The sequence below is a fragment of the Bos taurus genome, chromosome 23 (assembly GCF_002263795.3).
Source record: "Bos taurus isolate L1 Dominette 01449 registration number 42190680 breed Hereford chromosome 23, ARS-UCD2.0, whole genome shotgun sequence".
Lineage (NCBI taxonomy): Eukaryota > Metazoa > Chordata > Mammalia > Artiodactyla > Bovidae > Bos > Bos taurus.
In genome coordinates, this window is record NC_037350.1 from 30,841,927 (window position 1) to 30,856,997 (window position 15,071).

A 15,071-nucleotide genomic window follows, 5' to 3' on the forward strand; every position below is an offset into this window, starting at 1 on the left:
TGGGCAATTTGATCTATTATGCCAATACTTCACAGCCTAAATGCTTATGCACTTTATTTACATAAGCTTGATCAAATCCTCATTCTACGAGGAAGCTGGAGAGAGATTTTGAACTTATCCATGGAGTTCTATCCATTAAACATACAGAATGAAATTTCACCCATTAGCAAACTGGTTCTCTGATCCAAAGACATAAGCCACTATTCCCATCCATATATTACATGCGACTAGAAGAACTCAATGCTTCCTTTAAAATTTTTTTTAAAGGTGGATAATTTTGTGTTCATTCCCTTGTAAAATAACCAGCATTTGAAAGTAGCTTTTTATATCCTGCAGAACTAAAAAGAGTGATGCAAAATATTGGTAAAAAATTCATAGCCCAGAGCCTGAAAATTTGCAAATAATATATTTGCAGATCCAGTAATGACTTAACTAACACCTACTGAAATTCTGGGTCAAGCATTCAGCATTTCCAAAGAAGTTTCTGTTCTACCATTTTACCAGTCATTCCATTTCGAGGGAGCGTATCTATGGCCTTCATAGATACTCATCTTTCTCCTACCAGGTAACATGTGGTCACAGGTGATGGAAAATGACAGCACAAGTGCTTTTGAAGGCTTCATCCTGGTGGGCTTCTCTGATCGTCCCCACCTAGAGCTGATCCTCTTTGTGGTTGTCCTCACTTTTTATCTGCTGACTCTTCTTGGCAACATGACTATCATCTTGCTTTCAGTTGTGGATTCCCGGCTGCACACACCCATGTATTTCTTTCTGGCCAACCTCTCATTCCTAGACATGTGCTTCACCACAGGTTCCATCCCTCAGATGCTCTACAACCTTCGGGGTGCAGATAAGACCATCAGCTATCTGGGCTGTGCCATCCAGCTGTACTTCGTCCTGGCTCTGGGAGGGGTGGAGTGTGTTCTCCTGGCTGTCATGGCGTATGACCGCTACGCTGCAGTCTGCAAACCCCTGCACTACACTGTTATCATGCACCCGCGTCTCTGTGGGCAGCTGGCTTCAGTGGCATGGTTGAGTGGCTTTGGCAATTCTCTCATAATGGCACCCCAGACGTTGATGCTACCTCGCTGTGGGCACCGGCGGGTGGACCACTTTCTCTGTGAGATGCCAGCACTAATTGGCATGGCCTGTGTAGATACCATGACCCTTGAGGCACTGGCATTTGCCTTGGCAATCTTTATCATCCTGGCACCACTCATCCTCATCCTCATCTCTTATGGTTATATTGCACAAGCCGTGCTAAGGATCAAGTCAGCTGCCGGGCGAAAGAAAGCCTTCAACACCTGTAGCTCCCACCTCATTGTTGTCTCTCTCTTCTATGGTACGATTATATACATGTACCTCCAGCCAGCAAACACTTATTCCCAGGACCAGGGCAAGTTCCTTACTCTTTTCTACACAATAGTCACTCCCAGTGTTAACCCCCTAATCTACACACTGAGAAACAAAGATGTTAAAGAGGCCATGAAGAAGGTACTAGGGAAAGGGGAGGCAAAAGTAGAGTAAAAAGTCATCAAATCTGGGGACTGTCTTTTGATCCACCTTCTATATATACTGTTAGACCTAGCAAATAAAGGAGTGTTCTGACATTACAGACTGAGAAGGGACTTAATGAGATGCGGGAATTCAATGGTTTAGCTAGGTTGAGAAAGTGCGAATTCCTGAGCTGACCATCACTTTTATTCCTCTCAATTCCTTCTAAGTCAAGGATTCATCACTAGGAGATCTCCAATATAGGATCAGACAGTGACCTATGCTTGCAAAATACTAGCCATGAATGTAGACACAAGGCATTTTGTACCTATTCCAGCTTCCCACACAATGATCTGTACTGATTAGGTCCTCAGTATGGGATTCCCTCACTTCATGGGAAATAGATGGGGAAACAGTGGAAACAGTGTCAGACTTTATTTTTCTGGGCTCCAAAATCACTACAGATGGTGACTGCAGCCATGAAATTAAAAGACGCTTACTCCTTGAAAGGAAAGTTATGACCAACCTAGATAGCATATTCAAAAGCAGAGACATTACTTTGCCAAAAAAGGTTCATCTAGTCAAGGCTATGGTTTTTCCTGTGGTCATGTATGGATGTGAGAGTTGGACTGTGAAGAAGGCTGAGTGCCGAAGAAATGATGCTTTTGAACTGTGGTGTTGGAGAAGACTCTTGAGAGTCCCTTGGACTGGAAGGAGATCCAACCAGTCCATTCTGAAGGAGATCAGCCCTGGGATTTCTTTGGAAGGAATGATGCTAAAGCTGAAACCCCAGTACTTTGGCCACCTCATGCAAAGAGTTGACTCATTGGAAAAGACTCTGATGCTGGGAGGGATTGGGGGCAAGAGAAGAAGGGGACGACAGAGGATGAGATGGCTGGATGGCATCACTGACTCGATGGACGTGAATCTGAGTGAACTCCAGGAGTTGGTGATGGACAGGGAGGCCTGGCGTGCTGCGATTCATGGGGTCGCAAAGAGTCAGACACAACTGAGAGACTGATCTGATCTGATGGGATTCCCTGGTGGCTCAGATGGTAAAGAGTCTGCCTGCAATGCAGGAGACCTGAGTTCGATCTCTGGGTTGGAAAGATCCCCTGTAGAAGAAAATGGCAACCTACTCCAGTATTCTTGCCTATTCCAAGAGGAGCCTGGCAGGCTACAGTCCATAGGGTCATAAAGAGTCAAACAAGACTGAGTGACTTTATTTTCACTTTCAGGTCCTCAATATATGTGAAAAGAATGAACTTAGAGTTAGTGAAGAAAAATTCCTAGAAAGTTCAAATGTGCTTTTATAGTGCCAAATGTCACAATAAGATGAACTGTGGGGAACTGTTGGGATATTTATGGTTGAGTGTTTTCTGTATGTTGAATGTTTCAGTTACATAATAATTGTAGTATCTCACCAGTTATAAGGAAAATATATTTGACCCTTAAAGGCAAGCATGTTTCTTCAGACATGAAATGTTTTCAATCAGATAAATCCCATTTCATAACCTAGGAAAACATATATGATGTTAAAATTTCATGACAAGTGAATAGGATTCTGAAATTTGGGAGCATGGCCAGTATTATCATTAAGAACTGGATAAAGCATGGGTTTAGCAAGTTCTCATTTAAACTTACCCAAAAATATTTAAGAAACCTTAGACTGATCTAGAGAAAAAATACCAAATATCTAATAATTTTTTCTCATAACATATCGTTTTTAGATATAAAGTGAAAAATTTCCTATTTTGAGCACTAACTCTTATACTTTGTCCAAATAGATTAGTTTTTATTTTAGATTAATTAGGGCTTATAAGAATGAATTTTAGGTTTATTTTTTATTATTCCCACAAGAAGGTAGAAAATATGGAATATAATTGATTGTTCCTAATTTATAAACTAAGTGAAAGGTGATGCTAAGCTGTGATGATGTTTACTAAGGACATTATTAATGCTGCCCATGTACTGAATATAAATATTCCTGATTTAGCATTTCTCATGTCTCTCACTAAAAACAACTTTTAGTATGTGTCCTACTGCCATAAAAATATACTATATGTTGCGTGCATGCTATGTCACTTCAGTCATGTCCAGCTTTGTGCAACCCAATGTACTGCAGCCTGCCAGGCTCCTCTGTCCATGGGATTCTCCAGGCAAAAATACAGGAGTAGGTTGCCATGCCCTTCTCCAAGAGTTCTTCATGACTCAGGGATATAGATGAAATGTCCTTTTAAAATCATTCCCTATTGAACAATGATAAAAATTAACTTTCTACATCATCTCTACACTATTTAGATATGCATTACTCTAGAGTGAATAATATCTTGAAGTGGAGGCAAGAAATCAAGACACAGAGTATAAATCTCTATGAATATATCAATTTTGGAAGCTCCCTATGGAATTCTCACTTAATACTTTTCAAATTTTCCCTTTTTTCCCCCACAAGGAACAATTTTCATAGCACTCTTCTCTAGAAAATTTAGAATCATTGTTATAGATTATAAATGTTGAGTGTCATATTTCAAAGGGAAAAGGTCACTGTGTCCTTAATTACATTACTATGGTCCAGAATCACCTTTTACTTAATTTATAATGTAGTTTAAAAAGTTTACTTATTTACATATGAAGTAGGAATAATCAACTGTATTCTAACTGTCCTGCCATCTCCTAGGAATAACAGAATATTCTCCATAATAAAAATAGAAATGTTTCATTTTCATTCTCTATAGATTCTTCCTTTCACTAAACTGTGCTTCATCTTCATAGACTGATCTCTTACACAGAGCAAGTATAAATGAACATCAAGATTCATTCATTGTGGACATTTGTTTATCTCTTAGCTATGGTGTTTAAACATCCTCCAAGAGAAATAAATATTATACATATGCTTGTGTATGTGTGTGTATATATGTGTATGTTTATTCTCACTGTGATTTTAAATTAAAAGCCATGAGAATACAGCTCAATAAATGCTTATTAATCAGATTATCAGACCATTTTCTGTCTTGCTATTTTTGTATGCCCTGGGATTTTGTGGTTATTTCTTACACAGTTATTCTGAAAATAGATAACTGATACAGTTTTATGGCTCATTTTAGAAGTTCACAATAATTTGGATAACAATGTCTGTGACAAGGACATTACAAGAAAGGAAAATTACAGATAGATAGCTCATTAAAATACATACAAAAATCCTAAACAGTTATTAGTAAATTTAATCTAGTGTTACATAGAAAGTATAACATATTGTCAACATTTGGGGTTTATCACAGGAATAGAGTGGTATAACATTTGAAAATCAGTGCTGTATGTCAATTTTTTTAAATTGGAAAGAAAATCTATACATTCAGTCAAAGGATTTGATAAAATTTGATAAAATTTGAATTTTATAACACTTCATAGTATATCTCCAGTTTTCTAAAATACTCTGAATTTTAAAAAAGTTTAACCTCTATGTTTCGGTTTCCATATCACAAAAAGAAGATAAAAGTGTTGCTATTTTATAGGGTGTTGTTGAGGTTAGTGAGCACCAATGAGACATTATTGCTATTATTATTAAACTCTGCAGATCCTTTCCTATTTCCAGGTCCTTGTTAACTGGGCATTATTTTTAATTTTTTACTTTAAGACTACTGAAATTTGCGGAATTATTTATCTTCATCTATTCAGCAAACTAAAGACTTGTCTATATTCATATTTTCTAATTTGTTTGGTCTTCTATTTTCTTTTTAAACTACTATTTCCTTTAAATTACTAATTATAAGAACTTGTGAAAACAAAAAAGGAATTTTCACATTAAAAGGAGCATTTTTCCCCTGACTAATTACACCCTCATGCCCACTCAGAGGTGAGCTCTGTTACTGGTTTGTGAAGTCCTGAGTTATTACACATTTTTTGGGGAGATTAAATCTTAATTTTTTTCCTTTTCTTGTTTTACTTGATGAGCTTTCCTTCTTCCACAGATATCAGCCTCTATTCCCTATGGATTGTCCATGTGAAGCATCTAATAAGTGTCCTTAGTTTCTTCATTCTCGTATAATCCTATATAGACGTACAATACCTAAAATCATATTTAGAGCATTTCAGTCATTTTTTATATACTTAAGATTCTGCTGAGGACTTCCCTGGAGGCTCAGTGATAAAGAAATCGCCTGCCAATGCAGGAGACATGGGTTGGATCCCTGATCCGGGAGGATCCCACATGCTGCAGAGCCACTAAGCCCATGCGCCACAACTACTGAGCCTCTACTCTAAAGCCCCAGAGCCTCAACTCCTGAGTCCACCCTACCACTAGTGAAGCCTGTGCTCTAGAACCCATGCTCTACAACAAGAGAAGTCACCGTAGTGAGAAGCCTGTGCACCGCAAAAGAGAGTAGCCCCTGTTCTCCCCAACTAGAGAAAAGCTGCGGCAGCAACAAAGACCCAGCACAGCCAAAATAATTTTTATTTTTTAAATATTATGTCATCCAATTTTTCTTGCATCTTTATTTTCTCACTCAGTAATATTGCTGGGAAATCACTGGTGTAGATTACTATTCAGTCAATTCTTCTTCGAGGGAGTAAGTTTTTCTCCATCTTTGGCTGTTTCGAACATTGCTACAATAAAACTCCTTGTTCCTGTGTCTTTATATAGTGATAATTTAATCCATAGGATAAATTTCCATGAATGATATTGCTAGGCTGATGGATATTAACTGTCCTATTTATTTCTAAAAATCTAGTGACACTTTGAATTTCTACCCAGAATTTCTGAGAGTAGCCATTTTCCTTCAGCAAAGTTAGGACTGAGAGTTACTGCTGGTTACATTTTTATTTCAATCTAATAAGTGATTATCATAATTAATATATTTCTCTGATTATTTGAAAATATAAAATCTCATACAGAGTTGCTATTCTGAGTTGTATGTTCGTATTATTTGACATTTTTCTACTGTGTTATTTGTATTTTTTATTAGACTTCATAAAAACTTTATTTTGTAGATACTAGCTTTTTTCATAATTATACATATGTTTTTCATGTGTCTACTCACATGAAAAATTGTTTTGGAACCTCATAAGCCATAAATCCTGGATAGAAGAGACTTTAGAAAAATATGAATCATTTTTAAAATCTTGCCCCAACCCCAAATAGGAAATTAGATTAAACCAAAGGAGAGCTTCTTAACTAAGTCTAGAAATGCTGGACACTAAGCAAGAATCTATGAAAAAAATGACAGAAATATTTGGATATAATAAATAAAACTGCTTTATGTAAATCAAGGTAATAAAAATACTTCTATGGTAAATTAAACAGAAGTCTATTTTCCTATATAGAAACTGACCTCAGATAGAATTTCAGTTTTCTTTTCCATGTGGCTTCACTAGCTTAGCTTACAAAAAACCCCCTAACTTCCAGTTTGATAGCTAAAAATCCAAACATTATTTGATAAAGTATTTTAATCTCTATCATCACTCTTTTTTGTCTTGGAAAAAGTTGAGACAGTCTCTAGAGAAAGGGTATTGTGGAGTAAATCTAAGCTAAAAACGAAATGCCACTTCATGGAGAGCTAGCTCCTCCCTGTCTCTTCCCATTAGATATCATGGTCAATTACCATTAAACACAGGAGAATTGCTGCCCTCCCTTAAGCCAGAGCACTCACCAACATTAACAGAGAAAGTTTCCTATCCTCATGTATTTGGCAAATCTGGTGAGGAAAATTCTGAAAATAGCAGTTACTACCATAAGACTTTGCAATGTGATGCTAGAAAAATCTATTCTGATTGCAAGATTTTATTCCTATTCTATTTTCTGAGTTAATCCAGAATGGAGAGCTCATAATTTGCCACTTAAAGACTGCAACAAAGGATTGAACAAACTTAATCATATCCGTTTTATAACTGAATAGCTTATGAAGAGGCTGTTAACTCCACATGCTTCTAATTAGTGCTATTAGAATTCAAAGGTTCTTGGATACATACAGACACACAAACCATCCTATTGCCAGTGCTTAAAATGAAGGTATGTAGAACACTTTTCTAAAAATGATTCTGTAAAACATATTGAAATTTGGGTATTCTGAGCACTCAGCTTATGGACTGTTTTAGCATTATATTTTAGAAAAAATTGACTCAGTCTCTTAATTTCAAACACTACTTTGCATATATTTATTATCTCTACTGAAAGTTAAAATTTTAGTGAAGAGTCTTGCATTCTAACCTTCAGTCTGCTACGTATGTACTAACTTGGGAAAATGAACTCTTTGAACTTCCTAATTCAAATTTCTGCCCAAATCAATTTCTTGTGAAATGCAAACAAAACTTCCCTCTCTGTTCCAAGCTAACTTACAATGCTGTGTGAAAAAAATTACTATTATTTATTCTTATGCTCCAGCAAGAAGTATTTAGAACTTTATACATTCACAGAGGCATGGTAATTTCTTGAGAAAACACAAATATAAATGAAAAACAGAAAATTCCAGTGTTTCAGAAGATTAAATTGCTTTCCAAAGCTGTTATCTTGCCCAGTTGTGGCTTAGTGGCAAGATGGGAACTACAAATTTTGTCTTTCTTTCTTATCTGGAAACTCTTTCATAGGAAAAGCTTTAAAAAAGTTTTTAAGACTTTGTTGGACCTGCTCATTATGAATTCCTGAATCTCTGTCATGAAGTAGTTGCAATGTCACTGATGTACAGGAAAGCAGGTGATATATTTAACTAGGTGGTATAAATTGAAATATCCTTAGGTACGCATTTGTCCTGCTTTTCAAAATTCTTATAATCCGTGGCAACTTTTTTTTTTTTTTTTTGCCAACAGGTCCTCAGTGCTCCCATACTCCAGCCTTTAGAAAATCTCCATGTAGAGCTGTAATTCAGATCTTTAATCAAGGATCTACTAAGAGATAAAGACTATATTTATATCAGATTTATTTTCTTATGGTATTAAAGTCTAAAGCAATACTGATCCTTATAGTAAAATGCAGAGTACAAGTAAGACATTTAAAGTTACTATATAATACCTAATAATTTTTATTAAGATAGGTATTAGGTATTATAATACTTGTTTATTAAAAGTAGAATGAGCAAGAGTAAGGTTAAATACTAAAGTCTGATTTACACTCTCCCCTTTGCTACTCTGCAGAGTTACAACTTTAATGCCTCTGTATACTTATAGGTAACTTTTGTAGATGTGAATACTGACAATGTACTATTATATTGGAAGAATGCTAAATAAATGATAAGAAACTTGTCTTTTCTCTTGAAGATTTGAGCATTTTTTTCACATTGATATTTATATCTATATCTCAGACCTCATTTTATTGACAGCTATATAGCAACAGGCATAGCAAAAGCTTTCATTAATACTGTACTGAGAGCTGTAGAATAAGTGAGCTAAGTTAAAATACATATTGAATAATAATTCAAGACTTACATTCCTATAATTAAATTCACATCATTATATCAACAAAATAATAGTAAAAACACTTTAAGGTAGTGTTAACAAGGTAGACAATTTGGGATGAATAAACTTTGTACTGGTGGCTTTGGCTTATACCATTGCCCCTTCTTATCTGTTGGTTCTGCATCTGAGGATGGAAAATATTTGGAAAAAAAATTCTATAAAATTCCAAAAAGCAAAACTTATATTTGCTGCCCAACTATTTATATAGTATGTGCATTATATTAGGTCTTATAAGTAACCTAATGTGTGCGAGCTAAGTCACTTCAGTTGTGTCCAATTCTGTGTGACCTTGTGGGCTGCAGGCCACCAGACTTCCATGGGTCCATGGGATTCTCCAGGCAAGGTTGCCATGCCCTTCTCTATGGGATTTTCCCAACCTAGGGATCGAAATTATGTCTCTTACATCTCCTGGCATGTTCTTTACCATTAGTACCACCTGGGAAGATAGAAGTAACCTAGAGATGATTTAAAGTATATGAGAGGGTGTGTATATGTTATATGCAAACACTATGCCATTTTATATAAGGGATTTCAGCATCCTTGGAATTTGGCATCCACAGGGGACCTGGAATCAATCCCTTGTAAATTTGGAGGAACAACTGTATTAGTACCTCCAGCAAACTAAGGACTCTGAACAGTTCAGTTCAGTTGCTCAGTCGTGTCCAATTCTTTGAAATCCTGTGGACTGCAGCATGACAGGCTTCCCTTTCCATCACCAACTCCCAGAGCTTGCTCAAACTCATGTCCATCAAGTCGGTGATGCCATCCAACCATCTCATTCTCTGTCATCCCCTTCTCCTCCTGCCCTCAGTATTTCCCAGCTTCAGGGTTTTTTCCAATATGTCAGTTCTTTGAATCATGTGGCCAAAGTACTGAAGTTTCAGCTTCAGCATCAGTCCTTTCAATGAATATTCAGGACTGATTTCCTTTAGGATGGACTGGTTTGATCTCCTTGTAGTCCAAGGGACTCTCAAGAGTCTTCTCTAGCACCATAGTTCAAAAGCATCAGTTCTTTGGTGCTCAGCTTTCTTTAAAGTCGAATTCTCACATCCATACATGACTACTGGAAAAACCATAGCTTTGACTAAATGAAAGAGATGGGACTACCAGACCACCTGACCTGCCTTGTGAGAAACCTGTATGCAGGTCAGGAAGCAACAGTTAGAACTGGACATGGAACAACAGACTGGTTCCAAATAGGAAAAGGATTGCATCAAGGCTGTATATTGTCACCATGAAAAATGCTGGGCTGGAAGAAGCACAAGCTGAAATCAAAATTGCCGGGAGAAATATCAATAATCTCAGATATGCAGATGCCATCACCCTTATGGCAGAAAGTGAAGAAGAACTAGAAAGCCTGTTGATGAAAGTGAAAGAGGAGAGTACAAAAGTTGGCTTAAAGCTCAACATTTAGAAAACTAAGATCATGGCATCTGGTCCCATTACTTCATGGCAAATAGATGGGGAAACAGTGGAAACGGTGGCTGACTTTATTTTTTGGGGCTCCAAAATCACTGCAGATGGTGATTACAGCCATGAAGCTAAAAGATGCTTACTGCTTGGAATGAAAGTTATGACTAACCTAGACAGAATATTAAAAAGCAGCAACATTACTTTGTCAACAAAGGTCCATCTAGTCAAGGCTATGGTTTTTCCAGTAGTCATGTATGGATGTGAGAGTTGGACTATAAAGAAAGCTGAGTGCAGAAGAATTTATGCTTTTGAATTGTGTTGGAGAAGACTCTTGGGAGTCCCTTGGGCTGCGAGGAGATCCAACCAGTTCATCCTAAAGGAAATCAGTCCTGGGTGTTCTTTGGAAGGACTGATGTTGAAGCTGAAACTCCAATACTTGGGCCACCTGATGCGAAGAGCTGACTCATTTGAAAAGACCCTGATGCTGGGAAAGATTGAGGGCAGGAAAAGAAGGGGATGACAGAGGATGAGATGGATGGATGGCATCACCGACTCAATGGACATGAGTTTGAGTAAACTCCGGGAGTTGGTGATGGACAGGGAGGCCTGGCCTGCTGTGGTTCATGGGGTCACAAAGAATTGGACATGACTGAGCGACTGAACTGAACTGAACTGACTAAATGAACCTTTGTCATCAAAGTAATATCTGTGCTATTAATGTGCTGTCTAGGTTGGTCATTGCTTTTCTTCCAAAGAGCAAGCATATTTTAATTTTATGGCTGCAGTCACCATCTACAGTGATTTTGGAGCCCAAGAAAATAAAGTCTCTCACTGTTTCCATTGTTTACCCATCTATTTGCCATCAAGTGGTAGGACCAATGCCATGATCTTAGTTTTCTGAATGCTGAGTTTTAAGTCAGATTTTTCACTCTCCTCTTTCACTTTCATCAAGAGGCTCTTTAGTTCCTCTTCATTTTCTTCTATAAGGGTGGTGTCATCTGCATATCTGAGGTTATTTTTCCTGGCAATTCCATATTTCCATATTTCTCCTGGCAATCTTAATTCCCACTTGTGCTTCATCCAGCCCAGCATTTTGCATGATGTACTCTGCATATAAGTTAAATAACCATGATGACAATATACAGCCTTGAGGTACTCCTTTCCCAATATGGAACTAGTCTGTTGTTCTGTGTTTGGCTCTAACTGTTGCTTCTTGGGAGAAGGCAATGGCAACCCACTCCAGTGTTCTTGCCTGGAGAATCCCAGGGACAGGGGAGCCTCGTGGACTGCCGTCTATGGGGTCGCACAGAGTCGGACACGACTGAAGCAACTTAGCAGCAGCAGCAGCAGTTGCTTCTTGACCTACATACAAATTTCTCAGGAGGCAGGTAAGGTGATCTGGTATTCCCATCTCTTGAAGAATTTTCCACAGTTGGTTGTGATCTACACAGTCAAAGGCTTTGGTATAATCGATAAAGCAGAAGTAGATGGTTTTCTGGAATTCACTTGCTTTTTCTATGATCCAACAGATGCTGGCAATTTGATCTCTGGTTCTTCTGCCTTTTCTAAATCCAGCTTGAACGTTGGGAGTCTCATGGTTCACGTACTTTTGAAGCCTGGTTTGGGGAATTTTGAACATTACTTTCTTAGTGTGTGAGATGAGTGCAATTGTATGGTAGTTTGAACATTGTTTGGCATGCCCTTACTTGAGATTGGAATGAAAACTGACATTTTCCAGTCCTGTGGCCACTGCTGAGTTTTCCAAATTTGCTGGCATATTGAGTGCAGCACTTTAACAGCATCATCTCTGAACAGCCTCTGTGCTAAAAAGCCCAGAGTTCCTGCATCACTATGATAGGTCAGTTCACATTGCTGTGTGGCACTATGCCAGGCAATTTACACTAAAGATCAGATTTTAAATTTACATCAGATAATCACTATTACCTCTATTGTTGAGGTTGATGGTTTTGGAGAAGTGGAGGGATTGAGAAGGCAACTTTTTAACTCAAAGAGTCATTTTCCATTGGTAACCCTAACACACTAGAGAAAGAAAAACACCAATACAATATATTAACACATATATATATAGAATTTAGAAAGATGGTAATGATGACCCTATATGCAAGACAGCAAAAGAGACACAGATGTAAAGAACAGACTTTTGGACTTTGTGGGAGAAGGCGAGGGTGGGATGATTTGTGAGAATAGCATTGAAACATGTATATTATCATATGTGAAATAGATCGCTGGTCCAGGTTCGATGCATGAGACAGGGTGCTCAAGGCTGGTTCACTGGGATGACCCTGAGGGATGGGATGGGAAGGGAGATGAGAGGGAGGGTCAGGATGGGGAACACATGTACACCCATGGCTGATTCATGTCAATGTATGGCAAAAACCACCACAATATTGTAATTAGCCTCCAATTAAAATAAATAAAAGAAAAAAGAAAAAAAAAAGAGTTCTAAAACTAATAAGCAGTTTTCCTCTCAGAACATTTCAGAGGTCTTGGATCACTATAGTTTCTTTCTCTCATGTTAACACCACCATACCAGAAAGACATTGCTAGATTTGTTTTATTGATGGGGAACCTGAAGTTCAGAGAACATAAGAAATATTGCCTGGATGATATAATTCATGACTTAACACAGAAGAGCCTTGAATCCAGGCTTGTCTGGCTCCAAATTCTGTATCATTTTATTTTGATTCTATGATGTCCTAGAAGGCAAAAAGCATGCTCCTTTGAAATGTGTCTGATAGCTTGCTAGAATCAATCTACAACATAGTTTTGGGGGTGGTTTAAATAATTTTGTTTCAGATGATACAGTAATCTCCTTGGCACTGAGGAGAAATTAAAAGGAAAAAGTAATATAGCAGGAATTGTAACTGAAACTTCCTAATTGCTATCTAGGTGGCAAGTATTACAAACAAAAATTAACCAAATGACAGGAAAAGAAAAATCAAAGAACAAATTTTATTGGAACTGTTTAAATCAGGTGTTTTCTTTTAAAATTTTGGCTTTTTTTTTTTTTTTTTTGAAGTGCTGATACAGAGATAGACTGAATTTTAGAAATATTTAGATAATTACATATTTTTCATGTTACAAGCAACATCAGTTCTGTTACTGTCTTCAAACAGGTATGAAAGTGATTATAAATAATTGAAATAGTCAATAAATACATGTTCATTGACCTCCTGAATTTTCATGTTTCAGGAAATGAAGAACTGAAACACTGATCATGATTGCAGTAAATGAGAGCATCCCCCTGGAGTTCATTCTCTTAGGCTTCTCAGATCGACCATGGCTAGAGTTTCCACTCTTTGTGGTCTTCTTCATATCTTACATGGTCACTATCTTTGGGAATCTGACCATTATTCTAGTGTCACGCCTGGACTCCAGACTCCAGACTCCCATGTATTTCTTTCTTACCAATCTGTCACTTCTAGATCTTTGCTACACCACAAGTACAGTTCCACAATTGCTGGTAAATTTGCACAGCACCAGGAAGGTAATTAGTTATGGTGGCTGTGTGGCCCAGCTGTTCATATTTCTGGCTTTGGGGGCCACTGAATGTGTTCTGATGCCCGTCATGTGCTTTGATAGGTTTGTAGCTATTTGTCGGCCTCTCCATTACTCAGTCATCATGCACCAAAGGCTCTGCCTCCAGTTGGCAGCTGCATCCTGGATTACTGGTTTCAGCAACGCATTGTGGTTTTCTATCCTGGCTCTCCAACTGCCACTCTGTGGCCCCTTTGTACTAGATCACTTTCTCTGTGAAGTCCCTGCTCTGTTCAAATTGTCATGTGTTGACACCATAGCAAATGAGGCTGAACTCTTCTTTCTAAGTATGCTATTCCATCTAGTACCCTTTACACTTATTGTTATATCATATGCTTTTATTGCCCGAGCAGTGTTGAGGATCCAATCTGCTGAAGGCAGACAAAAAGCGTTTGGAACTTGTGGCTCCCATCTACTTGTGGTGTCACTTTTTTATGGTACAGCCATCTCCATGTACATGCAGCCACCTTCACCCACCTCCAAGGACCGGGGAAAGACGGTTTCCCTCTTTTATGGAATTGTTGCACCCATGCTGAATCCCCTGATATATGCACTTAGAAACAAAGAGGTAAAGGAGGCCTTTAAAAGGTTAGTGGCAAGAGTCTTCTCAATCAGGAAATAAACATTAAAAAGAAAAAATAGGCCCCAAATGGAGTCAGTTATACTAAGTCCATGTAACTGTACAAAGACTTGAATACCTAACATAATTGCCATCTCAGTCCACCAAGAATGTAACTTTTACTCAGACAACCTGGAGTTATTTGGTTAGCACTAAGGGCAACCTTGCCTGAAACAATGCATTGTTTGCTATAATTCCCTTTGGGTTTGGGGTGTTTCTTGTTGTCATTTTGCCCCTTTTATGCCTTAAAATTTTTTTCTTTCTACAGCTAGGCAGAGGCATTTTTTATTTGCTCAGTGGGATCTACCTGATTCATGAATCATTCAGTACAGCCAACTAAATCTTTAAAATTCATTTGATTGAATTTTGTTATTTAACATGAGGAATATGCTGATAAGCTTTGTAAATGTTTAGTGTTTATGCAGCTTACTAACTTCTCTTCAACTTGTCCTGTTTTCATCATTCCTCAGAGAAATATTTTGATTGTGAAGTGAAAGTCTCTCAGTCATGTCCAACTCTTTGCAACCCTCTACACTATAGAGTC

General features: G+C 37.7%; 2 protein-coding genes across 2 annotated transcripts; both read left to right on the forward strand.

Annotated features, from left to right (window-relative positions):
- The first annotated feature begins 570 nt into the window (after nucleotides 1-570).
- On the forward strand, nucleotides 571-1,527 carry OR2W6 (olfactory receptor family 2 subfamily W member 6). Its single transcript, NM_001390102.1, has one exon. The coding sequence runs from the start codon at nucleotides 571-573 to the stop codon at nucleotides 1,525-1,527; it is 957 nt and encodes a 318-aa protein (NP_001377031.1).
- Nucleotides 1,528-13,588: 12,061 nt separating this feature from the next.
- OR2B6 (olfactory receptor family 2 subfamily B member 6) lies at nucleotides 13,589-14,530 on the forward strand. Its single transcript, NM_001390103.1, has one exon. The coding sequence runs from the start codon at nucleotides 13,589-13,591 to the stop codon at nucleotides 14,528-14,530; it is 942 nt and encodes a 313-aa protein (NP_001377032.1).
- The last annotated feature ends 541 nt before the right edge of the window (nucleotides 14,531-15,071 follow it).

Coding starts and splice junctions, on each gene's coding strand:
- OR2W6 (NM_001390102.1), top strand. CDS start 571: ATGTGGTCACAGGTGATGGAAAATGACAGCACAAGTGCTTTTGAAGGC.
- OR2B6 (NM_001390103.1), top strand. CDS start 13,589: ATGATTGCAGTAAATGAGAGCATCCCCCTGGAGTTCATTCTCTTAGGC.